Source organism: Castor canadensis, chromosome 2 (genome assembly GCF_047511655.1).
Source record: "Castor canadensis chromosome 2, mCasCan1.hap1v2, whole genome shotgun sequence".
Lineage (NCBI taxonomy): Eukaryota > Metazoa > Chordata > Mammalia > Rodentia > Castoridae > Castor > Castor canadensis.
This window is the reverse complement of record NC_133387.1, coordinates 54,775,496-54,802,209: the sequence shown is the minus strand read 5'-3', so window position 1 is coordinate 54,802,209 and position 26,714 is coordinate 54,775,496. Positions and strand designations below refer to the sequence as shown.

At 33.5% G+C, this 26,714-nt stretch overlaps 2 protein-coding genes across 5 annotated transcripts in view; one reads left to right on the top strand and one right to left on the bottom strand.

Moving 5' to 3' along the window:
• Abcb1 (ATP binding cassette subfamily B member 1) overlaps positions 1-18,657 on the bottom strand; it is a 186,632-nt gene extending 167,975 nt beyond the window's left edge. The window contains exon 1 of the mRNA XM_074064836.1: positions 18,503-18,657. The gene's annotated coding sequence lies outside the window, so the exon portion shown is untranslated. The remainder of the gene's footprint in view (positions 1-18,502) is intronic.
• Rundc3b (RUN domain containing 3B) overlaps positions 1-26,714 on the top strand; it is a 201,850-nt gene that overhangs the window by 85,763 nt on the left and 89,373 nt on the right. For all 4 annotated transcript variants that reach the window (XM_074064842.1, XM_074064840.1, XM_074064839.1 and 1 more), the window contains exons 3-4: positions 8,277-8,410; positions 16,357-16,442. In XM_074064842.1, coding sequence (XP_073920943.1) covers positions 8,381-8,410; positions 16,357-16,442 — 116 coding nt within the window. In that variant the 5' untranslated portion in view covers positions 8,277-8,380. The remainder of the gene's footprint in view (positions 1-8,276; positions 8,411-16,356; positions 16,443-26,714) is intronic.

The window sequence follows — 26,714 nt, the reverse complement described above, 5'->3', positions numbered from 1 at the left end:
ATGTCATATGGAGAGAAGGAAATGTCATTTTTTGGGAATGTGATTTTGGAGAATTGGAATTTTTCCATATATATTAGCAAAAATTTACAGTACTTTTCCAATGGTGATTGTTAAACAGTAATTGGAAGCTGTGGCAAATTAAACAGTATTTTCTATAGAGAAGGAATTGGTTAAACTGATGAGTATTTTACTTGATGTCAAAATGCTGTTGTCATCATTCAGGAAAAAAAGCAAACTGTAATACTTTTTAGGCAATAAAGGGATACTGCTCTTTTAAAACATATTTCTTTATAACTTATCAAAAAATTAACTTAAAAATGAGTACTTATTTTTAAAGCTAAAATCCTTGATCTATAGTTCAAAAGTGAGTAATTTTTCTTAACCATCTTTATAAATTCTGAATTGCAAAATGAGAAAATTCAGTTAAGCTCTGCTCATTGTGTCATCTATTACCATTATCAGTTTATTATATTTGCAAAGAATAATGTAGGTGAAAATAGTAGAGCAACTACAACCAACCAGCTTGATTTACTTGCTGGTTGTAGCTTATTCATCCTAATTGAGTTGATTATTTATTGGGTAAAAGTAGTGTTAACTGTTTCAAGATTATGGGTAGCCATGTTATTTGAACTATTCAGTTTGGAATTACAAACTTAGTGGCAGGCTGGAGGGGTAGCTCAAGTGATAGAGCCCCTGTGTAGTAAGCATGAAGCCCTAAGTTCTAACCCCAGTACCAAAAAAACAAAAACAAAACCCAAAAAACAAACAAACAAACAACAACAACAACAAAAAAAACCTTACTAGCAGATTGCCAAAGTTACAGATAGCTGGCTCATCTACAGGTACTTCTTCAAGGTACTCTGTGCTGGTGATGTATGCTGCCACTTGAGCTTGTTAAGGAAGCATGGAACTGATTTACTAGGCAGGGCTGTTTAAAGTGATCTTTTATAGTACATTGCATGGGTTTTGCAGTACTTTCAGAATATTTTTTTTTTAATTCTGAAGGCACAAGTATTCTTATGTTAATTCTTAAAATTGAAATCTCATTCTAACGCCACACAATGTAATACTCTATTCTCCCATATGACCCTGTATATTTCTATTGAGTTCCCTGGTTTTAATCACTAAATTTTATTATACCTGCATTTTTGTGTCATGTTTTATTGTAACTCATATTGATATAAGGTCTATATATTATTTCCTCAATTTTGTAAGTACTATATAATAATATTTGATGACATGAAAATGAGGCTCAGAGAAGCTGTGTGAATTTTCTGGTCACTCCATAAAACAGATGGGTGCTATCAACAATAACTGCTTTTTTGCCACTCTTGAACCATTAGTAGGAATATATTTCTTAGTTTCTTTCTTAGTTTCATTGAGAATGAATATGTTTGTTTACTTATTCAAAAAAAATTTATTTATTTCCAGCAAACTAGAGGCAGACCTCTGTTTTTATGATATAGCCTTTCTTTGTATTTTTAATTAGAAAAGAAATAGAGTAGGATAAAAGAGAAAACGTAGAAAACAAGTGTCTTCTCATTTCCTTAATTCAAATTCCCACAAGTAATCATTTAAACAATTACTTTGACTTATGCTCTTCCATATTACACCTTCCTTATTCTAATTCAATCTGCCACTATTTTTTTTTTCCCTCAAACTCACAACCTTCCAGTCACAGCCTCATGAGTGCTGGGATTACTGGTGTACTCTGCCATGCCTACCCTGCCAGTATTTTAAATTATTAAGTTAATAATGCTGGTGGATGGAAAAACTCAAAACCTTTGTAGTCTTATTTGGAGAGATGGTAAAATTACAGGAATAAAAAAAGCCAATTAAGGTCAATTCAATTTTTAAAATTTTGGTGAACCTGGTTATCGTAATTTTTTAAGAAAATTAAATTTTTAGGTTATAAATATTATAACCTAATATAATATTTATATTAATATATATTATAATATATATAATATAATATAATATATATTTATCTGAATAAATATACTTCATATATTTTTATATGTTTGTAATACATTCCTAACCAGTCAACTAATATTGTCTGCAATAAAAGATAATTATTATATTTAGAAGGTCTGTTGACTAAAGGATTTCTTTTTTATTTATTTATTTTTTTGGTGCTGGGCCCAAACCAAGCACCTCATGTGTTCTAGGCAGGTGTTCTATCTCTGAGACAGCTCAGAGATATCTGAGCTGTATCTCCAACCCCCCAAAATTTACAAAGGTCCTTTTTTTTTTTGTGACAGTACTGGAGTTTGAATTCAGGGCTTTGTGCCTGCTGGGCAGATTCTCTACCACTTGAGCCACACCTCCAGCCCTGCTAAATGATTTCTTGAGGTACGCCATGTGTCACATATAGAAGTAGAAATATAAGTACAATTGAGTACCTAATCTAGAGTCTGACTTCTTCAGATTCAGCCTAAAGTTTAACTAAAATTATTGTTTCATTTTATTTCTTTTTTAGACTATTAATATGAGAATTTAGTTAGAAAATTAATAAAAGTTAATGTTCTAGATTGGCTGGTCTAAATGCTAACCTCAACTGGTAATAGTACTTTGGTTAAAGGAAAAATATCCTGGCCTCTTGCAAAAGTGGGAATTTTCTCTGTGTAATAAAAAGATAGTAGGGAATGTTAAACTAGCGTTTATAAATTAGCGGTAAGAAATTTAGGGCTGCTGCTACAAAATTTAAAGTGAAAAATTAAAAGTTAAATGTCTAAATATTAACATAGTTGCAAAAAAAATCTGTAAGTGACCAGCTTACTTTAAGTATTTGCTAAATTTTACTGTGGTTTATTAAAATGTGCTGGGACCTAGGTTAGGGAGTGGTTCAAGTGGTAGAGTGCCCCACCTAGCAACCTCAGGGCCCTTAGTTCATACCCCAGTACCTCCAAAAAAAAAAAAAGAAATTCCTGGAACTTTTATCTTATATTAATTATCTAGATGAATAGCAGTTCCAAGGTAATAAATAGTCTTTGATATTGCCAGATAGATAATATATTGTAATACTAACCAAACAACTATGGACTTAGCTGAGCACTGTTACAAAAGGTGGAGACAGGAAGTCATTTGACACATTGATTTTTATTTATATTACATCATTGAAAAATGATGTGTCATTAGCCACTGCTTAGTAAGGAACTACTTTAGAAAATTTAGTTCCTTGTTTTAGAACATCTCATTCTGGCCATAAAATAAGATATAAGCAAAATACAGATACATTTCAACATGTGAATCACACGTTTCCCTTAAAACAGAAGAGTAATTTTAAGCCGGGCATGGTGGCTCATGCTATGATTCTAGCTACTTGGGAAACTGAGATCAGGAGAACCACAGTTCACAGCCAGCCCTGGCCAACAATTCAGGAGATCCTGTCTCAACCAATAGCTAGGCACTGTGGTGCACGCCTGTAATCTCAAGATAAGGGTGAGGCTAAGATCAGGAGGATTGCGATTCTAGGCCATTGGGCAAAAGAATTTCACAAGTCCCCATGGTAACAAAAAAACTAGGCATGGTGGCACGTGATTGTCATCCCAGTTTTTATAGGAGACTAAAATAGAGGAGGGTCAAGTTCCAGGTGAGCCCAGCAAAAAGAGAGACCCTATCTCCAAAATAATGAGAGCACAATGGACTGGAGGTGTTGCTCAAGCTGTAGAGCAACTGCTTAGCAACTGTGAATTCCTGAGCTCAGATCCCAGTACCACAAAACAAAACAAAACGAAACAAAACAAAACAAAAAAGAGTAAATTAAGATGTTTTTAGATGCTGAAAATGATGTAGTGTAGTGGGAAAGACAACATGTAAGTGGTCAGTAAGCACATTGTCTTTTAATCTAAAAACTTTTTAGGCACTTATTTCTGTACTTAAAATGAGCTAGAGTTGGATTGATGGGATAGAAATATGTTTAGAAAAGCTTATTTAACTTTGTCATTGGTCAACAGTGACAGTTCCTAGAATATTTATTAGTGAAAGCATGTTATATACTTGGGCTCATTGCAACTTATAAAAAAAGAATTCTTTTAGTGACAGCATATTTCTTCTTCAGGACAAAATTTCTTCAAATAACAGATTAATCTGTTTCTTGCTATTTGATTTGCTTTTGTGGTTATTTTGAGAGAAAGTGAAAATATCTTGGAAGTAGTTACTTATTTTTAAGAGTACTATCACCTTGTAGCATTGATTTTTTTTTTGTAGCATTGTTTTTTAATCTGAGTTTTGAATACTAGTTATAGACTTTCACTAGCATTTAATCTATGTTTAAGTAAAAATGATATGTAAGTAATAATATTTGAAATAACCAGTTGAACACTTCTGTTATTTTTAATTAAATTTAATTCTTTTGTAGATGCAGAAAATACTTACTTAATAAAATTTGAGGATGTATAGACAATTGACATGAAAGCTTGTTTGAAGGCTCTTGCAAGGAAAACTACCTCTCTTAAAGCAAATTCTTTGAATGTGAAAAGTTCAGTGTCTTAAATTAAAAACCCTCACTTTGGAAATGTTGCTTGCACATGGACTAGAAGGGAATACAGATATGTACATCTAATTTTTTTAGTTGATAAAAGTGTTATGAAGATAACACTAGTTTATTTAAGGCCCTGCAAGTCATGGTGATATGCCAGCCTGTGAATTAGTTTCTCAGTTTGTAATCTGGGAATTCTTGCTGTTATCCTTTAGGTTAAAGTCTTTGTAGTAAAGGTAGCTACTTATAGCAGTAGTTCCAAGGATTTTGAGCCCATTCTTCTGTTCAGCCCAAGCCTAGATTTCTAGCTTTTCTCTACCTTGGTTTCCTTTCCTCCAAAGTGGAGATTTGTTATATTTTTTATGTTTTGGCAGCTCTTCTTTAAAATTTACAAATTATTTTCCTCAGCCATGTGAAACTCATAACAAGGTTTGAAATTGCATTGTAGAAAAGCAAATCATGTCCTGTGAAAAAGTGCTAGACTCTGTGTATTTCCTTACAAAGAAAATTCTTCTGTGTCGTGGATAGTCTATGCTCAGTGTTTTTCCTTGATTACTTATCTGGGTTCCCATCATAGGTAATTGTCACTGGCTAAGACAGTATTGCCTCTTCATTGCCTACTTCTGACTTCTGTTTCCAATACTGCCTTTTCTTTTTCCTTTTGGTAGCACTGGGGTTTGAATTCAGGGCCTCATGCTTGCTAGGCAGGCTCTCTTACTGCTTGAGCCATCCACAGCCCTTTTTCGTGATGGGTTTTTTCAAGATAGGGTCTCTCGAGCTATTTGCCCTGATCTCTGTCTCCTGAGTAAGCTAAGATTATAGGCATGAGCCACCAGCACCTGGCTTGCATACTGTCTTTTTTATAGCCAACTGAGAATTCTTGTATACTCTCTTCTCTGCCACTATATAGTATTCCATTTCTTGAGAGGAAGTCTAGCAGTTATACCTCTCATCTGAAATTATAAAATTATCTCAAATAATAGAAGGCAAGGAAAATTAGCTGAAATTAGAAAATTTTTGAGGAGGTAAATTTAGAATAATTGGTATGGGAAAAGGTTGAGTGTACAATAAATTAAAAAATTCTCTAGAAATTTTAAGTTAAGGAATAAGAAAAACTTAACTTTGTATATTATTCCTACTTTGTTTTGTGGTATAAGGGAAACTTGGTTCCCTTCCTAGTTGTATAAAAAATAGTAACAGTAGCAACAATTATCAGGTACCTAGTACTCAGCATGAACCAAGCTGCATGCTACTTGCAGCATATATATGAGATCTCATCTAATCCTCACAGACATAGGTAGGTACTAGCATTATCTCAATTTATAGAAATTAAGAGAAATAGGACGCATTCACATCATTTTCTCATAATTGCGTAGCGAGAAAGTAATCTAATTCAGATTCACTTGGCTCAGAAGATCATGTTCTTAACTTCCCAGTGATCCTTCCTCCCCGTATCCATCCATCAGATGGTTGATAAGTTAATGACTCGATAAGTGTCCCAAAGACAAACTCTGTGGAGGTGTTCTACCAGGAAACTTTTTAACTCACAGAAGAAGGGGAACGAAGGAAAGTGATGAAGAGAGATTAAGAAGAAGAAGGAAGATTATAAAATTAAATATGCCTATAGATTTCTATTGGTAGTTAGTAAGATTTGGTTTTTAAGGAGAAACTGAATTACATGTCTATTTGAGTAAAGATTTACAGGTGCTTTTGTTTTTATTTGTATATTTTGTTTTTGTTTGTATATAATACAAGTAAATACATTTGTCTAAAATATTTGATATTTGTGATTTAGAATACAGATAACTTAATACCAGATTGCCATCAAAAGAAGATACTATTTGGATTTTTAAAACTTCAAGTTTTTATACTCATTACAATTATGATGATCTGTTTTATGCTGATTTATCAATTCACTTTTCAACAAATATTTATTGACTCCCTGCTGTGAGCCAAATACAGTGTCAAGGGTTGGAGAACGATCTAAAGACAAGTAAGACACAATCCCTGCCTTAGTAATCTTATCACATAACATGAGACAGTCAATGAAGGAAGTAATTATCTGGGCACAGCAGCTCAGTCCTGTAATCCCAGATACTTGGGAGGTGAAGATAGGAGGATAGTGGTTTGAAACCAACCCAAACAAAAAGTTAGCAGGGCTGCATCTGAAAGAACAATCCAGGCATGGTGGTACAGACCTATAATCCCCACTATACATAGATGTAGATAGGAGAATGTCAGTCCAAGGTTAGCCCCAGACAAAAAGCACAAGATCCTATCTGAAAAATAACTAAAGTCAAAAGGGCTAGGGCAATGCTCAAGTGATAGACCGTGTGCTAGCAAGCACAAGACCTTGAGTTCAAACTCCAGTACTGCCTTCCAAAAAGAAAAATAATTATAAGAATAAATTTGATTGGGGATATAGCTCAGTGGGAGAGTGCTTGCTTAGCATGCTCAAGACCCTGGGTTTGTTTGACCCTTAGCACACACACAAAAAAAGTGAGCCCATGGTTCTGTGCCAGTAGTGGGACTAACTGAAGAGGTCACATATGGCTTACTAGAAGAGGAGAGGAGGCTTTTAAAATGTCTTGAATTCCAAGTCATGATTTTTAGCATTTCTTTTGGTTGATTAATATGAGTACATCAGTAGAAAGGCCAGGGGAACCATTAAAAAAAATCCCAATGTGTGAGCTCACCTCAAGGATTCTGATGATTTCATATGTAGCAAGGTTAAGCCTGAGTATTTTTAAAAACCAGCCCAGTTTTGTTGCCACAGCTGGAATTACTCAAATGTTATCCTAGACCATGGTCTCACAGTGGTGCTTGCTTACAAGAATACTTTTTGATGTTTCTGGATAGAAGTCATTACTGGGAAAGGGAATATTTGAGACAAATCAATAATTACTTCAAAATGAAGACGTACATATTTGAAATACAAAAGCACATTTTTGTACATTAAGATTAAACAACTTCCTTTGTAAGACTAATCACTCCAGAGAGGCAACTGGAGAAAGTATTAAGATGTCTCTCATATTCTACTTAAAAATACTAAGTATATAAAATGGTTCCCATGGACTTAATACTCAGTCCTACATATTAATACTGGTTAAATATATAATAGAAGGTATGGTCATGAACAAATATATAATTACCAAAATATGAGAGATGAGGATGATAAATAAATACCTGAATATTTTCTTATAGGTTAGTGACTAGATGACAGTAAATGAATGACAGAGGAGAGCTTTAAAAATGGGAGTGGTTGGTTAGAAAATTATGAATTATCATTGAATATAAGATGCTAATTGATTTTATTTGCTCATAGGTTAGACCACACATCTCATGTTTTGAAATATCCCTATGAAGAGAGGAAAAGAGTAGTCCTTTTTTTGTTTTGTTTTTCAAAGTAGAAAAAGGTTTAGAATTCAACTGGTGATGTTTAAATGAATGTTTTAACTAGTGCATAGGAAACCTGTACACAATGAAGGTTTCCTGTGCACTGTCTGAAAGACTTAAAAGAATGATATTTTTGGTGTCTAATTCCTTTTATTTTATTTAGCTGTGTTTTATTGTTGAAAAAGTATGATCCAGACCCATGAAGTCAATGTTTCACAGTAACACGACTAAAGGTAGAATAGAACTAAACTTAAGGCTTTTTAATTTGATACCTGTATCTGTGCCCTTTCCATAATAACGCATTATATTGCCCTTTATTTTACAGGATTTTATTATTCTTGCATTTTCAATTTCCCAGTCTAGCTTTCTTTTATTTTGTATTACAATTTATTTCCTGAAGGTCAAGTAACCTGGTTTGGTTATGAAAGTCCTCGTAGCTTCTGGGACTATATCAGAGTGGCGTGTCGGAAAGTTTCACAGAATTGTATCTGCAGCATTGAAAATATGGAAAATGTCAGCTCCTCTAGAGCTAAGGTAAGACGATGATAATAATGTACATAATCTAATCATAAGCATTTTAACACAAACAGAAGATAATTTGAACTCTTTGCAAAGAAAAAATGCTTTTTGTTGTTGTGGTTTGGTTTTTGGTTAGGCTTAAGTACCTAACCAAATTTAATACCTTTCAGAGGCTTATTTCCTGTTTTTTTTTTTTTTATTGCATGTAGCTATTTTAGAATGCTCTTGAGTCTTCACTGTTACTTCTTGAATAGCAGGAAGGTATGAACCTACTCATATTTCCTTTTAAGAAAAATGATAAAACTACTACTCTAATTTTTTAAATAAGCCAATGGCTCTCCAGCAATGTCCTGAGGAACCCTTGAGGTCACCAAGATCAATTCTTTAAGGGTTCATAATCTCAAACCTATGTGTATGTAATACCAACACATGTTGGTATTGTATGTTGTTTTACCTTCATTTCATGGTGTTAACATTTGCACTGCTAATGTGCAACAGTGGTAAATAAAACTATTGGTTCCTTAACACCAAGGCAGTGCCATCAAACTATACAAGTCAGTCATTGAGTTCTTCTCCACCATACCATACACTCGGTATTTAAAAAGAGCCATTTTCACTAAGAATTTCCATGATGGTGCCATAAACATTGATTTTATTAAATCTCAGCTCTTGAGTATGTCTTCGTATGATAATGAGAAAATGGGAACTATGGCCAGGCAATGGTACATGCCTATAATGCCAGCATTAGGGGAGCTAAGGCAGGACCATAGTGAGCTCGAGGCCAGCTTGGGCTACACAGCAAGACCTTGCAAGAAAACATCCAGGCTGTGGTGGCTCATTCCTATATTCCTAGCTATTCCAGAGACAAAGAATGGGAGGATCATGGTTTGAGCCCATGCTGGGCAAAAAGTTTAGGAGACTCCATTTCATCCAATAGTTGGGTACAGTGGCACACACTCGTCATCACAGCTACATAGAAGATGGAGATCAGGAGGATCATAGTTCCAGGCCAGCTCAGGGAAAAAAAAGTTTGTGAGTCACTGTCTCAACAGAAAAGGCTGGATGTGGTGATACGCACTTATCATCCCAGCTACAGCAGGAAGCTAAAATAGGAGGGTCTCACTCTAGGCTGGCCCAGGCAAAAAGTGAGGCTTGTGGATCAAGGATCTTAATATCAGACCACAACCTCTAAAGTTGATACAGGAAACAGTAGGGAATACTCTGGAGTTAGTAGGTATAGGCAAGAACTTTCTCAACGAAACCCCAGCAGCACAGCAACTAAGAGATAGCATAGATAAATGGGACCTCATAAAACTAAAAAGCTTCTGTTTATCAAAAGAAGTGGTCTCTAAACTGAAGAGAACACCCACAGAGTGGGAAAAAATATTTGCCAGCTACACATCAGAAAAAGGACTGATAACCAGAATATATAGGGAACTTAAAAAACTAAATTCTCCCAAAACTAATGAACCAATAAAGAAATGGGCAAGTGAACTAAACAGAACTTTCTCAAAAGAAGAAATTCAAATGGCCAGAAAACACATGAAAAAATGCTCACCATCTCTAGCAATAAAGGAAATGCAAATTAAAACCACGCTAAGATTCCACCTCACCCCTGTTAGAATAGCCATCATTAGCAACACCACCAACAACAGGTGTTGGTGAGGATGCGAGGAAAAAGGAACCCTCATACACTGTTGGTGGGAATGTAAACTAGTACAACCACTCTGGAAAAAAATTTGGAGGCTACTTAAAACACTAAACATTGATCTACCATTTGATCCAGCAATACCACTCTTGGGGATATACCCAAAAGACTGTGACACAGGTTACTCCAGAGGCACCTGCATACCCATGTTTATTGCGGCACTATTCACAATAGCCAAGTTATGGAAACAGCCAAGATGCCCCAGCACTGACGAATGGATTAAGAAAATGTGGTATCTATACACAATGGAATTTTATGCAGCCATGAAGAAGAACGAAATGTTATCATTCGCTGGTAAATGGATGGAATTGGAGAACATCATTCTGAGTGAGGTTAGCCTGGCCCAAAAGACCAAAAATCGTATGTTCTCCCTCATATGCGGACATTAGATCAAGGGCAAACACAACAAGGGGATTGGACTTTGAGCACATGATAAAAGCGAGAGCACACAAGGGAGGTGTGAGGATAGGTAAGACACCTAAAAAATTAGCTAGCATTTGTTGCCCTTAACGCAGAGAAACTAAAGCAGATAACTTAAAGGCAACTGAGGCCAATAGGAAAAGGGGACCAGGAACTAGAGAAAAGGTTAGATCAAAAAGAATTAACCTAGAAGGCAACACACACATACAGGAAATTAATGTGAGTCAACTCCCTGTATAGCTATCCTTATCTCAACCAGGAATACTTGTTCCTTCCTATTATTGCTTATACTCTCTCTTCAACAAAATTAGAGATAAGGGCAAAATAGTTTCTGCTGGATATTGAGGGGGTGGGGGGGGAGAGGGAGGGGACAGAGTGGGTGGTAAGGGAGGGGGTGGGGGCAGGGGGGAGAAATGACCCAAGCCTTGTATGCACATATGAATAATAAAACAAAAAAAAAAGTGAGGCTCTATCTCAAAAATAACAAGAGCAACAAGGGCTGGAGGCATGGCTCAAGTGGTAGAATGCATAGAGCCCTGAGTTAACCACCCCCCCCACAAAAAGAAGAAAGAAAACAACAAGTGGGAAACATGCATAGAATATTTCTGTAGCACATTGAAATATTATGGTTACCTGAAGTAAGGCACTTACACAGTTGTCTGAATATTGAGCTGAACCAAGCATTTCTCATGTTATACTATTTTTACTGGAAAGAAATTTACAACATGTAGTTTTTTAAACTTAAGCATTTGGTAGACATTTTTTTTAAAACTGAAAGAAATAAGCTTTCTTCCTGAAGAAGATATTTCAGGAAACAGCTAAAACAGTATTTGTTGTCAATTGCTAAAATTAAACTTTTAAGCAAAAACTAGACTTTTGGAAAGTTTGTATTCACTGCCTTAAACTTGACAAAGGGTTTTCTGGTAACATTGATGTCAATTGATATTAGTAAGTGTATTTTAAATATTTAGTGAAATTGTTAACATTGATGAAATGCACCTCCCAAATGACCAATTCATGGAATTATAAAATCATGCATGGGTAAATGATTAATTCAAAGTACAAGACTGAGCAGTGGATTTAATATTAAATATAGTATTAAAAGTTCATTGATTTGGTTACATATTTCATGTTCCAACTAATTTTTGAGAGACTGTTATTAACTGAATTTTGATTTAGAATCAAGGGAGCTTATTCACAATTATCTGCAAAGGCTATTAAAACACTCCCTTTTCCTACCGTGTATCTGTGTGAGGCAAGATTTTCTTTATAGACTTCAAACAATATATGAAATTACGGAATTCAAAACCAGATATCTAGTTCTCTTGCGTTAAGTCAGACATTGGAGAATTTGAAAAAATATAAAACAGCCACTTTTCTCACTAATATTTAAGAAAAAAGGTGATTTTTTTTCCCCTAAAACTGAGCTTTTAGGTCACTATAATAATGGGTTATTATTTTTTACTTACCTAATACTATGAAATTTTCTAGTTTTGATTTGTAATACAGATATATATTAATATTAATAGATATGTATCTACAGAATATTAATAGATATAATCTACAGAAAAGCTCTTTCAGGGTCCTCAATAATTTTTGAAATTGTAAAAAGTCTGAGCTGCTGATATAAGATATATTAGCTTAGTTTAGGAATTTTATCGATTTTTATAAGTGAAAATTTGTGGCCCATAAACTTCCTCATTTTCAAATGTAAAGCTGAAGACATGACCATGACATTCCAGAGAGAGTAAATTTTTTGAACTAGCATTTTCCGAAAATACAGAAATTAAAGAGAAGTTAGTGAACATTGTAAATACAGCATTTTTACCTGTATTAACCAAAGAAATTCAAACTTTAGCTTCTCAACTATCTTAATGAGGCTCTTGGGACCAGTCCCAGTACAACAGGATATGGTGCCCAGCAAAGTTAATGTTTATTTTGTAAAGAACTAGTGTTGAGTATCAAAATGCCACAGAAAAATCATGTTCGAAGTCCTGTGTTTTTATCTTTGTATTGGTCAGCCCTTAAGTGGATTCCAGTTAGTAGAAGAGAGATCTATATTTTACTTGGTTATGTTGGGAGAAATCTGTGGGCAAGGATTAGATCTGTCTTTATTTGTTGCAGTGAGAAGAGCAAAGTACTTAATCTAGTCAATAAATCACATCCATGAAGTGTCAGGCTCAAGAGATTAAACAAACACCTCAGATGGCAGGTTTATTGAGCTATAGAGCTACAGTGTTTTTTTTTTTTTTTTTTTTTTTTAAGAGCTGCAGTCTTAAATGACTCCTAGCATATGTAGCACTGTCATCCCATCTTGAAATATATGAAACAATTTACCAGACCTGAAGTGCACCAAAATTACCAGATAAACAATATACGAATCAGAGTACTTGGGACCAAAATAGTACTATATATAGGGACAAATTTACTCTGATTACACTTTTATATTCATGCACATATTTAAGCAATGGAAGACATAAATAGAGAAAGGAACAATGACCAATTTGATATAGAAACATTCTTTTTATTTTTAATTTTTTCAGTGGTACTGGAGTTTGAAATCAGGGCCTTGCACTTGCCAAACAAGCACTCTGACAGCTTAAGCCATGCCCCTCAGCCTTTTTTTGCTTTAGTGATTTTTCAAATAGGGTCTCATGCCTTTTGCCCAGGACAGCATCAGATGGTGATTTTCCTACCTGTATCTCCCACATATCTTGAATTACAGGTGTGAGCCACTATACTCGGCCTGGAAACATTCTTTAATTTTTTTGTGTGTGTGCAAGTGTGTGTTTTTGTGCATGATGGTGGGGATCGAACACCGGGCCTTGTGCATGCATACTAGCCAAGTACTGCTGGGCTATACCCCAAGCCCTCTTCTTTAAGTTGATTTGATTGGAATTATCTGTGTCCTGATACCACTTTGCCACTTAGACTGATATTATAGAAATTTGTCACCATAAGAAATCTGATACTTAGTCTGTTTAGGTTAAAATGAAATACAAATCATTCTCTTTCTAAGCCTGAGCTGTGACGAGTCTATTTCCCAAGAGTTAAATATAACCTAAAAATTGAATACAATACTTGAACTGAAGAGCATGTCTACAATCTTTTCACCTCAGCTATATTTGTAGTGTTTCTCTCTGTAATATACAAGGCTTTCTAGACATGAGATTTCTATACCTAGGGTTAGGTTTCAGACTAGAGTCTATACTTAGAAAAGTGACTTCCTATTTATAGATACAGACTTACTGAACTCAGCTGAATCTTCCTTGTGCTCTTGGGCTAATTAAATTATTGACAAGCATACTATATGATCTCTAACAAAAATAACCCCTAACTGAATTGTTAGTTACTATCATTACTGACTTTGTATGTGTTTTTCTTGGGTTTTCTTATTATTCCAACTGTTTTCAAGTTAAAAAAAAAATCCTTTCATTACCTTCCTTTTTTTTTCTCCCTAAGACTCAAAGTATGAGCTCTATATTCTTCTTGAGTTATTTCTAACTTCCAATATGTTTGTATAGGGTGTTTTTCTCTCTTTCTGTTTATTTTTGAGAGGAGTTCAAGACTGTCTCAAAAAAAAAAAAAAACCAGAGAAAAGAAGGAGATGAAATAACTGAAATTAAGACCCTATGGGTGATTAGAAAAAAAAGGACTATAAAGTTTTAAATATTACAATAGATTACCCAGGAGGCAGAAACAAGTAGATAGCAAGTTCTAGGCCATACCAATTAATGAGACCCTGTCTCAAAAAGGTAGCACACTTGCCTATGTTCAGCCCCTCATACTGGAAAAAAAATAAACTAACCATAAAATATATATTCTTATCAAATACACAGTACCATTTTCTGAGCTATAATTCATCTTAATGAATTTTAAAGGACTAGAATCATATAAAATATGTTCTCTAACCACAGTGGAATTAAGCTGGTATCAATGACCAAAATAATGACTGCAGAATGCTTTTATGAGTAGAAATGAGAAGGGCTGGGCATGGTAGTGAATTCCTGGAATCACAGCACTCAGGAAGCAGAGGCAGAAGGATCAAGAGTTCCTCATATAATAAAGTAGAGATAGTATTGGAACTAAATTGACACAATTCTTGAAAGGAATAACTGTGCTAGTGTCCATGAAAGTCTGTAAACAAGACCTGTAACAAATTCCACAATTCACCATTATCAGCTAATAAAGCCTAATTAGCATTAGCTTTTCTACTTCTCAGCCCCAACAATCTTTATAAAACTATTTATCTTACAGTAAAAGTTCTTTGATTGAAGAAAAAGAAACCACTAAAATTAGCACATTATCACAACAGAGAATTTCAGAGGTATCCAAGGATAGGAAATTATTGCAGCCCAGTTCTATATGGATTGGAATTAATGTATCAGGAAACAGGACTTTTCCCACATTTCTTATCTAGCAACAACGTAGTCTTCTCTGCCTAATTTTCCTAGATACCAACTTTCCCTGCTTCTGTACTGGTGACATTGTAGGCTTTTGATTCAAGACATTACTATTAGTTTCTGTGTCTTTTAGATGAAATTTCGAGAGAGAATCTTGAGACTGCTGGCCAGCCAGAGTGTTGTCTCTTCCTTCCTCTGTTCTAATCAGCCACAGTTTATTGTAGTTTGCCCTAGGTTTTCTCAGCAAAAAATAATGGGTTGAGCACAGGGCATGTTGAAAGAAGACGGTGAGCTTGGTAGGCAAATTCACTGTCTTCTGACTATACTTTCTTCTTCCGTTTTCTTCCCAGAAGTGATGCTGCTTCTAACCCAACGACTGCTTTTATCACTGCCTACATTGTCTCCTTTTTGACCTTTCTTATGCAAGAGTTTGGTGAATTTACTACACCAATAGATATTTTCATGCTTCCCCCTCACTTACTGTTAGCTGAACATCGTACATATTGATTAGTGTTACTTTCCATATATTTAATCTTCGTGAGTTTTTCTGGAGATTCGTGAAAGGGTTAAGTGAAAGTAACTGAATTTTAAAATTGTTTTCAGGTGCCTTGTTAACATAGTAGGTGGTACCTCAGTCTCATAAAGTTCTCTCTACAGATAAGATCTCTTATATTCCTTTATTCTAAATAAAGAATCTATAAGAAATGCTTTGGAGTATTACAAAAGGACTGGTTAATCTCAATTACTAAAAGGTGTTAGCATTTTTTTCAGTAAAATAGAAATAAGTAGAAATTATTTCTGCTAGAATGTGCTGATTTCTGGGGTTATATTTTCACTGTGCTGGGGAAGGAACCTAGAGTCTCACATGCTAGGCTAGTATTCTATCTGAGCTACATCCTCAGCCCCTAGATTTTATCTTGTTTGGTTTTTCTAGTTTAAATATTTGTAACAGATTTCAAATTCTTGGAAGATTCATGATTTGGGTGCATGCAATTTTTGGCTTCATAATCCACTGCATAATAGCACTTTCCAGAAGGATAGATTGGGAAATTCTCTTGAAAAGGTGGGTTAGAGTGATTATAATTACAGAGAACTCTGTTCTTCATGTGGACTTTGGGTATTGAAGTACAGTTTTATCTTAAAATTATATCATTCAAAATAAGTCTCTAACCTAAATAACTATTACTATTTTGTCTCATCAGAGGATAGAAAGTTAGTTTGATATGCTATGCCCTATACCTTCTAAGAAACAAAATACGTACTCGCTATAATCAAAATTTAACTTTTTATCTGTTTTTCTTAGTCTATTAAATGTTGTCTTTTGAGTGAATTGTTCTTTATGTGTTAAAATGCTTATATTTTTAGTGGCATAGTGGGTACATTATTTCTCAGGTTTTTTTTCATGTTTGATTCTTTCTTCTTCCTTTTAGGGTAGAGCCTGGATCAGAGTAGCACTCATGGAAAAACATTTATCTGAATACATCTCTACAGCTCTGAGAGACTTCAAAACAACCAGGTTTTAAAGTCTTATAATTTCTTAGTATTTCTCTGAAAGAATCATTTAAAGACTTAGAAATCAGAATAAAGACTCATTTAGTTTCTGAAATCCTCAACTTTTATTTCCTCCACGTTTCTTAGTACTCAGATAAATCCACTGGTTTCTCAGGAAAATGTAATTAGTCAGCTAAACATACATTTATCTGGGTTTATGTAAAAGATACACATTATACCTAGAATGTCCTTTTTCTGAATGATTTCTGATTCTTACTCTTTCAACACTTGACGCTTTATTCTCCCCATAATTTTTTTCCCTTTCCTCTTTTTAAACCACAGTGTTTACTTTATTTCTTTGCTTGTTAAGAATTTAAATGAATCATTTATTTCTTTAATTTATATATATAATTAATGCTGGCTTGGTTGTCTTTTCAGGGCAGTTGATACCAATGTCTTTCTTGGATTATATAGATTTAAGAGATGACATACAGTACCATGTGAAAAATAGACCCTGTTAACTTTATATTATGGTAGAAAAAAAGGTTCATATTAGGGGAATAATTGTTCATGTTTAGCTCTGGTCTCCTGATCTGTACTTGTCTATTGACAAATACATTTTCCTCCCTGTCAAAAGTATTTGTAAAGGAAAATGTTGAATAACTTCATTACCTTAGTCACATACAGGTTTACTAACCACAAACCACTATATGAGTGTAATTAGTACTACCCAAATTACAAACTTAGTTCTTCAGTTATGGTATCACATTTCAGGTACTCAGTAATCAGATATGGCTAACTAGATAATATAGATAAAGAATATTTTTTTCTTATAGAAAGTTATATAGGACAGCACTATCTTAGATAACTCTAAATTACCAGACTTATTTGTACCTTACTAATCATATTTCTGAGACAATTATGATGACTACAAACCAGCTTTAGTAGAGAAAATTAGGCACAGAGAACTCATATATCTGGACTCTTATCTCCATTTCCTGATACAGTTGTTTGACAATGAAGATTTTGAGATAATCTTGGCACTTACTATGACATATTCTTTTAGCTAACTGGTACAAATTACAGTATCTTTACTTAGATATGTCTGTCTTTGTAAACTTTTAATTTGGGAAGTACAAAGAAAAAATTATCACAATAATAAATTTGATGAGGACAGAAAGACTTTTGGCTCTAAAAAGTAAATCTGTATCTAGTTATTGAATTCTTTTTTTTAGCAACATGATACTCTTGGGAAATTTCTAAAAATAAACAGTGAAATGATTATAAACTCTTAGACTTTGAAATAAACCTGGTGAAATATTTATTATCACTAGATGATAAGTTTAATTACAAAAGATAAACATTGAGGATACTAAGGCTTTGAAAATAAAATTTGAGCATAGTATCAAGATTTAGTAGGTAAAAACCTAAAAATCCTAAATTAATGAAATGCAAACCTGTTTTATGAATTAATCATCTCATATGCAGTTACAATATTACATGTTTTCTAAATAGAAATTAAAACATTAACTGTCTTTCTTAGTCATGTTCCTTAGTTTAAATTATTGGGTGGAGTAGAAATAATACTTGAATAGATTATTTTTAGAACAAGTAGTTTAAATATTTAAAGGGAAATGTTTTTTGCCTTGTTATTAAGTGTTAGCTGTGCTTTTTGGTAAAAAGGAAATGATTCAGCTCTAAAAAAGGCTATGAAATAAAAACATTCTTATAATAATACATAAATATACTCTATTCAAACAAATGTGGCTTAGTGGATATGCATATATATATACATACATATTTGTATACACACATTTATGTGAAAACCAGTGTCTAAATGTGAATATAATGGCTTGGTAATTCCTAAGAAATGAAGTAAGTAGTTATTTCAAAATTTTCATCTTAGATATGAAAACAAAATTTCTCTTTTTTCTATTTATACTATTACTTTTACTGAAATAAAAACCAAAGAAACTTTTTACTTAAAAACAAATTTGAATACAAACCTGTGGTCAAGCAAATATATTTGGAAAATTAGGTTTGTAAAACATAAATAGAATACTGGAAAGAGTAGTTTTACTTTACCTTTTATCTGGATGCTTCCTGAGGAAAGTGCTTTTAAAAGGAGAAATGATCTCTAATCCTTTTGGATCTTGAGAGGATCTGAATCCAGTGGACTTCTGTGTGAGTTCACAGACAAAGGGTACTGATGACCTTTAAAATAGTGGTAGAAGTGTTCATCACAGCACAGGAGGAGGAGCTACATGAGCTAATGCAGGCCGCTTGGAAGGTACTGTTTGAAAATCCAAGGACACATAACAAGTGGAAGAAGGGGTGGGGAGCAGAAATACAGTAAGTTTTCTTGGAGTACATAACTATGGCTCCAGAGCATTAAAGAAATTCATGTGATCTTTTGACTGAGGTGAGGATGTCTTGGGGAGCAAGTGAAAAAGAAAAGGTAACCTTGAAGACTTTTATGCTTTAGGGATTTTAGGTGTTACTGGGAGAGCTCCAGAGTTCAGAAGTTGGAAGAGTAAAGATTAGAATCTAAATTTAAAAAGAAGTGGAGAACTGCTTTGGTAGGTTTCTGGGAATAACTACAAATGAGAAGTAAAGTAAAAAAGATTAATTTGCTCAAAGTTTTAATTTCTCTCTACTCACAGAGTGAAAAATAATTAGAAATATTAAACTAAAAATTACAAACATGGTATTTGAAACAAGATTAAAAAATTTTTGGAAAGAATTTGAAGTAACAAATAAGGACACATTTGAAGTAACAGATAAGGAAAATATAATCATAAAGTTAGCTTTATGGAAACTAATGTAGTGACACCAGAGTTATGTTCTGGGAAAATGCTTATTTTCATAGTATTTTAATACAAATGAAGGATACAGTATAAAATAAAACTTTGTAAGTTGCTGAGCTGTCACAGAGTTGTATGAGTTGATAAACACTGTTCTCAATTTTAAAGTAGCTGGGATAGTAATTTACCAAATCTTTCAAGAGCCATGGAAGTTTTAGATCTGAATATGCTAACAGTTTTACATTAAAGCAATTCTCCTTTAGCCAAAGATTTGCTTTTCACAATTTCAGTTACCCAACATCTGAAAATATTGAAAGGAAAATTCCAGAAGTAAATCATTCATACATTTTAAATAACTTTTCTACAGTCTATTGTTAACTGTTCTATTTTATTATTATTGTTAATTTCTTACTGTTGCCAATTTATAAATTAAACTTAGTCATAATCATGTACTATGGGAAAAAGCATAGCATATACAGTTGGTTCATGACCTTTGATAGGGTTATGTTTACATAATTCCTTGGTAAGTTGAGAATAATTGTACATCAAAAATGCACTTAATACACCTAATCTACCAAACTTCGTAACTTAGCCTAACCTAACATTCTCAAAGTACTTAAATTAACCTACAGTTGGTAAAAATCTTTTCACACAAAGTCTGTTTTGTGTGGTGACCATGTCATTGCATGGCTGACTATGAGATGCAGTTTGCTGCTGCTGCCCAGCATTGCAAGAGAGTATTGTACTGCATATTGCCAGTCTGGGACAAGAGCAAAATTCATACTTTGAAATACAGTTTCTCCTGAATGCATATTGCTTTCACAGCATCCTTAAGTCAAAAAATTAGAAGTCAAACCATCGTAATTTGAGGTCTTTCTATATAGACTTTGATATTATCCATAGTTTCAGGGGTCTTAGTATATATCCTGCATGGATAAGGGGAGGCTAGTGCATTAAGATGAAAGCACAAATGTTATTAAAGGTGACTTTTGGACTGGCAACTTCATGCCCTATACAAAAACTCCAAATGGATGAGACTTAAATATAAAACTCTTGGAAAAAAATAGGTATAAATTTTTGTTTGGATTAGGCAGTGGTCTCTTAGGTTAGCAAATATACAAAGAGCAAAGGAAAAAATAAATAAACTTGTCATCAAACTTAAAAACTTTGTGTTTTAATGAACAGCATCAAGAAAGTAAACACATAGAGCTGGTGGAGTGGGTCAAGTGATAGAGCACCTGCCTAGCAAAGACTAGCAAGCATGAGACCCTGAGTATAAGCCCAAGTGCTGCCAAAAAGAAAGTAAACACATGACCCACAAAATGGGAGGAAAGTTTTATGAATCATGTATCTGATAAAGGACTTGTATCTAGAATGTAACCATAGAACTTCTACAACCCATTAAAAAAGACAACCTATTTAATAATGGGCAAAGAATCTGAATAATCATTTCTCCAAGTAAGGTATACAGATGCCTAATAAACACCAGGATGAAACCCAATATCATTAGCCCTAAAGGAAATACAAATTAAAACTACCATTAGATACTATTGTAGATGAAATAAGATGGCTATATTCAAAAGATCACATGATAAAAATGTTGATGAGAATTTGAATACTATTGGACCCCTCATACATTGCCTGTAAGGAAGTAAAATGATGTAGTCACTTCGGAAAAGTCTGGCAGTTCCTCAAAATGTTAAACATAGAACTACTATATGACCCAGAATATGCCTCCTTGGTGTAGCATGTGTATGGTTGGTGTGGATCTACATATCTCTATTTGTGTATCTATTTCTTAGAGAATTGAAAACTTGTTTCCAAAAATTTTATACACCTACACCTATGTTCATAGCAGCATTATTCATAATAGCCTAAAAAAGAAAATATCCGAATGTCTGTCAACTGATGAATGAATAAACAATTGTGGTATCCATTCAATGGTATTCACTCATCCATAAAAAGGAATAAAGTACTGGTATATGCCACAGTGTGGGTGAACCATTAAAAATGCCAGATCAAAGAAGTTGGTCATGAAATATAATGTATAATTCCAATTATGTAAAATATCCAGAAAATAAATATATAGAGATAAAAATTAGGTTATCTGTTTGGGAACTGGGGGTGGAGGAGTAGCTGGATGGAAATGAAGGATGACTGCTAATGAGTACATGGTTTCCTTTTGGGGTAATGAAAATTTATTAATATTAATTGAGGTGATAATTGCACAACTCAGTGCATATACTAGAAACCATTGGCTTGTACTTTAAATGAACTCTTAAGTAGGTCAATTTATGATATGTGCACTAAACTGTTGTTTAAAAAAAGTTTAAAGGCAAGCCCAGTGCCAGTGGCTCACACTTATAATCCTTGCTGTTTAGGAGACTGAGATTGAGAAAATCTTGGTTCACAGCCAGCCCAGGCAAAAAAGCTCACAAGACCCTGTCTCAATGGAAAAAGGCTAGGTGTTGTGGTGAACTCCTGTCATCCATCTATGGCAGAAAGTATGAAGTGTTGAACAGGAGGACCACAGTCCAGACCAGCCCCAGCAAAAAGTGAGACCCTATCTCCAAAATAACCAAGGCAAAAAGGGCTAGAAGTATGGCTCAAGTGGTAGAACATCTGCCTAGCAAATGTGAAGCTCTGAGTTCAAACCCCAGTAACCACCAAAATAATAAAGGCTTATTTGAGTTATATGTGGTTATGACAAATAATACACATTTTTATAACTGATGGAAGAAAATTATTTCTACTCTTATACAGGGAAAATAGAAAATATAAAAAGTAAAATTATTTCTAGAATATTTCAGTTTAAAAAATTATGATTAATATCAATTATCTTTTTATCTTGTCAGCAAAGATTTTCAGAATCTGAAAGCTCTTTCAATAACTCATTTCAAAACTTGGTTTTAAATTTGCATCCATTCAGTAATTCCAAATATTCCTAGAAACAAATAAGAAAAGCTATAGATATATTTGGCATTATTCTATAGTAAAAATAAGAATAATGTTCCCACTCTTCCTGACCTAGAATAATATATATTCTAATTATCCTTTTAAAATTACTGCTTAGAGAGAGTTAGGTATTTCCATTAACTTTTTAGTATAAGATAGCCTTTCTTTTTTTTTTCCCTCTCTGATATCTGACTAAATTTATTAGCTTAGCTTCACTCTTATCATCATTCCCTTCTGATGGCCCAGTCTTCATTTTCTGTTTGCTTCCTAAAAAAAATCCATTACTGCCAGTGCCCTCATAGGGAATGAAGTTTCTATATGGGGGGGGAGGGGGTCATTCTTTATTCATTTATCCTCTCTCTCTCTCCCTCCTTCCCCTGCTCCCTTTCTCTTTGTGTCTCTCAGCATATGGTACTTGTGTGAACTAATGGGTTTCATGATAACATTTCCATACATACATATAATGTACTTTGATCACACTCACTCCCCCTGTATGACCCTTATCACCTCTGTCCCTTCCCCCCTTTCCTCTTCTACATCCCTAATAGTCCCTCTTTTACTTTCATGTCCCTTTCCCTGCCCCCTAAATTGTACATATGAGAGAAAACATGTGATACTTGGTTTTCGAGACTGGCTTCAGTTAGGCTTTTGTGAGTCTAGCTGGATCACATGATACTTCTATTTTTAATAGTTTGAGGAACCTCCATACTGATTTCCATAGTGGCTGCACTAATTTACATTCTCAGCAACAAAATTTGTTGTTTTTGTTTTCTTGGTGACAGCCATTCTGACTAGGGTGAAATAAGGTCTCAGTGTAGTTTTGATTTGCATCTCCCTGATGTCTGAACTAACCCCTAAATGATGGAATATTGCCAGTTGTTTTCCTAGTGGTCTTTATTGTTGCAGTTTTCATGAGGAAAGACAAATTAGGATTAAGATTGATTTAATAAATAACCAGGATAAAACTTTCTCAATTTTTAAATGTTGTAAGCATTCTTCATGAAATGATACATTCTTGTGTTTTAGCATTAATTTGTTTTTTGGTTAACATTTTTACTTATCTATATAGATTAGAAGCTAAAATTGTATGTATTTATCATGTATAGAATATTGCTTTGAAATATGTATATATTGTAGAAATAACTCTTGAAATGTCTTACCAGTTTTCAAGAATATGATATATTATTAGTAATTATAGTCATCACATTGTGCAATAGATCTTTTGAACTTATTTCTTCTACCTAATTGAAATTTTGTGTCCTTTGACTAAAATCTCCCCAACCCTCCACACTCCCTAGGAACCACCATTCTAGTGTCTATTTCTGTATTCCACATATAAGTGAGACCATAACATTATTTTCAAAATTAGATATCAAGATTATGTAATGCTTATATGATATTTGGTAGGATATAAGAAAAACTAGAAGATGGACCTTTTAAAGCTATTTCTTTTTGTTCTAGGGAGTAAGTATTTATAGTAGTAGACAAACAGTAGGAAAAGTGGAAAGTGACAGGTATTTCCTATCACTTTAGCTGAGTTTTGCATAAAGAAGTTTTGCAAGAAGAGTTTTGAGTTTTGATTTTGCAAAATAATAAATTAACATTTATTCTGATGTATATTTAGCTTGAACATTTCTCTGTTTATGTTAAATACTTTTTATTTTGCTTTTAAATAATATTTATAATTTTCCTCCTTACATAAAAAATTCAAAGAATTTGAAAGATCTAATTAAGGGGGAAAATAATCATCCTTAATCCTATACCTAAAACTAGCAATTGTTAAATCTAACTTATTTCCTTTCAGTCTTTTTTTCAATCTCTTTCTTACTATAGGACAGTTTCCACCCATATGGAACATACACTGTTATACCCTACCTCAAAAAGAAAATATCTCCATTGAATCCATATTCCCCTCTACTATTCCTCATTTACCTGTTATCCTTTACCAGTAAACTTCTCAAAACTGCTTATACACAATGTCAGAGTTTCTTTAGAGTCATTTTTCAATCCACTCTTGTTGGACTTCTGTCCCTCAGTACTCCACCAAGGATAATATAAAAAAGAATATCAGTAATCTACAAGTTGCCCAATTCAATAGACATTTCTTTGTCTACCTACATTGCACTCCATCTTCCAGCTCCTTAAAGTATCAGTCATCTACTTCCTTTATTGAAAACCCTCTGTGCCTTTAAGTAATACAACATTTTTCTTTCTGTAATTTCTCTTTCGCAGTGTCTTCTCCTGTCTTATTTTCCTCTTCTCAACCTTTCTTCTTCACGATATTCTCTGGGCTCAGTCTTGCATTGTCTGCTCTTTTTTCCTCTATTCATTTTTCTCAATTTCTCTTTCCAGAATTTCATCCATTCTCCTGGCTTAAATACCATCCATATCATCATACACCAGATTTAAATCTCAAGCTAGATTGTTCAGGGATCTTGACTTTTCCTTCTGTAATACTGTTCACCCCTTCTCAGCAAACAGTTTCACTACCTACATGTGGTCGAACAAGGCAGAGTCTAAAATTCATACTTGATTTCTCTTTCTCCCTCATTCCCTATTGTCATTCCATTAGCAAATCTTAGTGATTCTGTCTCCAAAATCTGTTTTAAGTCAGTCTGTTTACCTTATCTCCCAGGACTATTAGAGTAATCTAGACCTCCTTCTTTCTTGTCTACACTCATCTATTGACCCCTAACTGGGATTCCAGTTTGCCCCCTTCCAGTGTCCATACAGCTTCCAGCTTGTTTTAAAAGTAAAATAGATCTTATCAATTCCCACATTAAACATTGACATGATATATTACCTTAACCAGCAGGCCCTGCAATTATATTTTCTGGAATGAAATCCTGGTTTTACTGCTTTCTGGCTGGGGAGTCTTGGGCAAGGTGCTTGATCTCTCTGGAGAATAATACATGGTGGCAAAGTTAAGATAATTCATATAGGCAGTTATAACTATGCCTGACAATAAATGAAGTCATTATTATTATTAATGTTATATGGCCCATAAAATCCTCTGTGTTCATGCTTATATGAGTAAGGTTTCGGGTTAAATACTTGAGAATACCTTTCTTAATGACTGTCTCTAAAATTGGTATCTCATTTTTCTCTCCCTCAACAAACTGTTTATTTACTTTATATTATTTATCATCATCTTGTGCTTTTGTTTGTTGCCTGTCTATTCCCCTCTCTTGGAAAGGAATCATATCTTGGCTTGTTCACCATTATAACCGTAGAACCTAGCATAATTCTTGTCACTTCATAGTTCTTGTCAGTCATAGTATTATATATTTGTTGATAAAATAATCTTACCTTCTTAGCAAGATCTTTGTAGATTTACCTTTTGTCACTCATTCTGATTCAGCTTGACTGATTATAATATGATTTTTATAATGCTATATTCTTGTTTGCATATCATAAGGGAGAATTTTCTTTTTATCTTTTCCTTATAGCTTCTCATACACGGATTAAACTAGAGAACAAGAACGTCAATAATAAAATTTCCTTGGCTTATAAAATAAGCTTCCTCCTATTTTAGTCTTGTACTTTCAGAGTGTAGAGTAACTTCTGATTCTCAAAAAAAAATTAGAAGCATGATATTGTATAGTTCTACCATAATCTATATTAATTGTTCACCATGGATCTCATCCAAAAGATATTTGTGATTCAGCTCCCTGAAAATGCTTTAAAACAGTCTTATAGAGTGAACACTAAAATAGCATGATAAGTACATATTTCAATTAAAGTTATATGTGATAAAACGTGTATTATCTTGTAAAGGGGTTATCTTAAGTACTTTTCTAGTTGTAATTTTTCTAGTCACATATAAATAACTAGAGAGAGTATTACTAATAAAAACTGGAGAATTTCTTCCAGATGACAGTAATATTAAATACTTGTTTGTAATTTTTCCATGCTCTAAAATACAAAATTATTTAATGATATAGTCCAGAGTGTAAATATTTACATAAAAGTTTTATGTATTTTTTTTCTACCTTGGTATTTCCACTGTTTAATAGGTTCTTGGTATTCTGCATTTTTGTTAGTCTTCTCATAAAAGTATTTTCTTTAGAACAAAAAATATTTTTAACAAGATTTTTTTTAGTGTACATGTTACTATTATTGAATTAATCACCTCAGGTTTTACTCAGCTTATTTATGGCATAACCTTAGTTATATAAGCAAACTTTATTAATATTCCAAATTTTCTCAATTCTTCTGTGAGATAAAAAGGAAAGGTTGAAATTTTATAATCTTTTGAAGTCTTTGAAAGGGATAACAAGAATAAGATTTTCAGTAAAATTTATTGATAGCTTCATTAAGAGAAAAATTAACTTCAAAACAGCTTCTACTTCTTTAATATACCTGAATTTAATTGTCTTCAATTAAATGATAAAAATGAAATCTTTTCAGATTAGCCCAATTCAGTATTTATGTAAGTACTGAATTATTTTTAAATGTATTAATGTATTATCTTAAACCTAGAAGTATATTTTCTGAAATATACTTTCTTCTTATCCAGAACCATGTTGAAAAGCTCA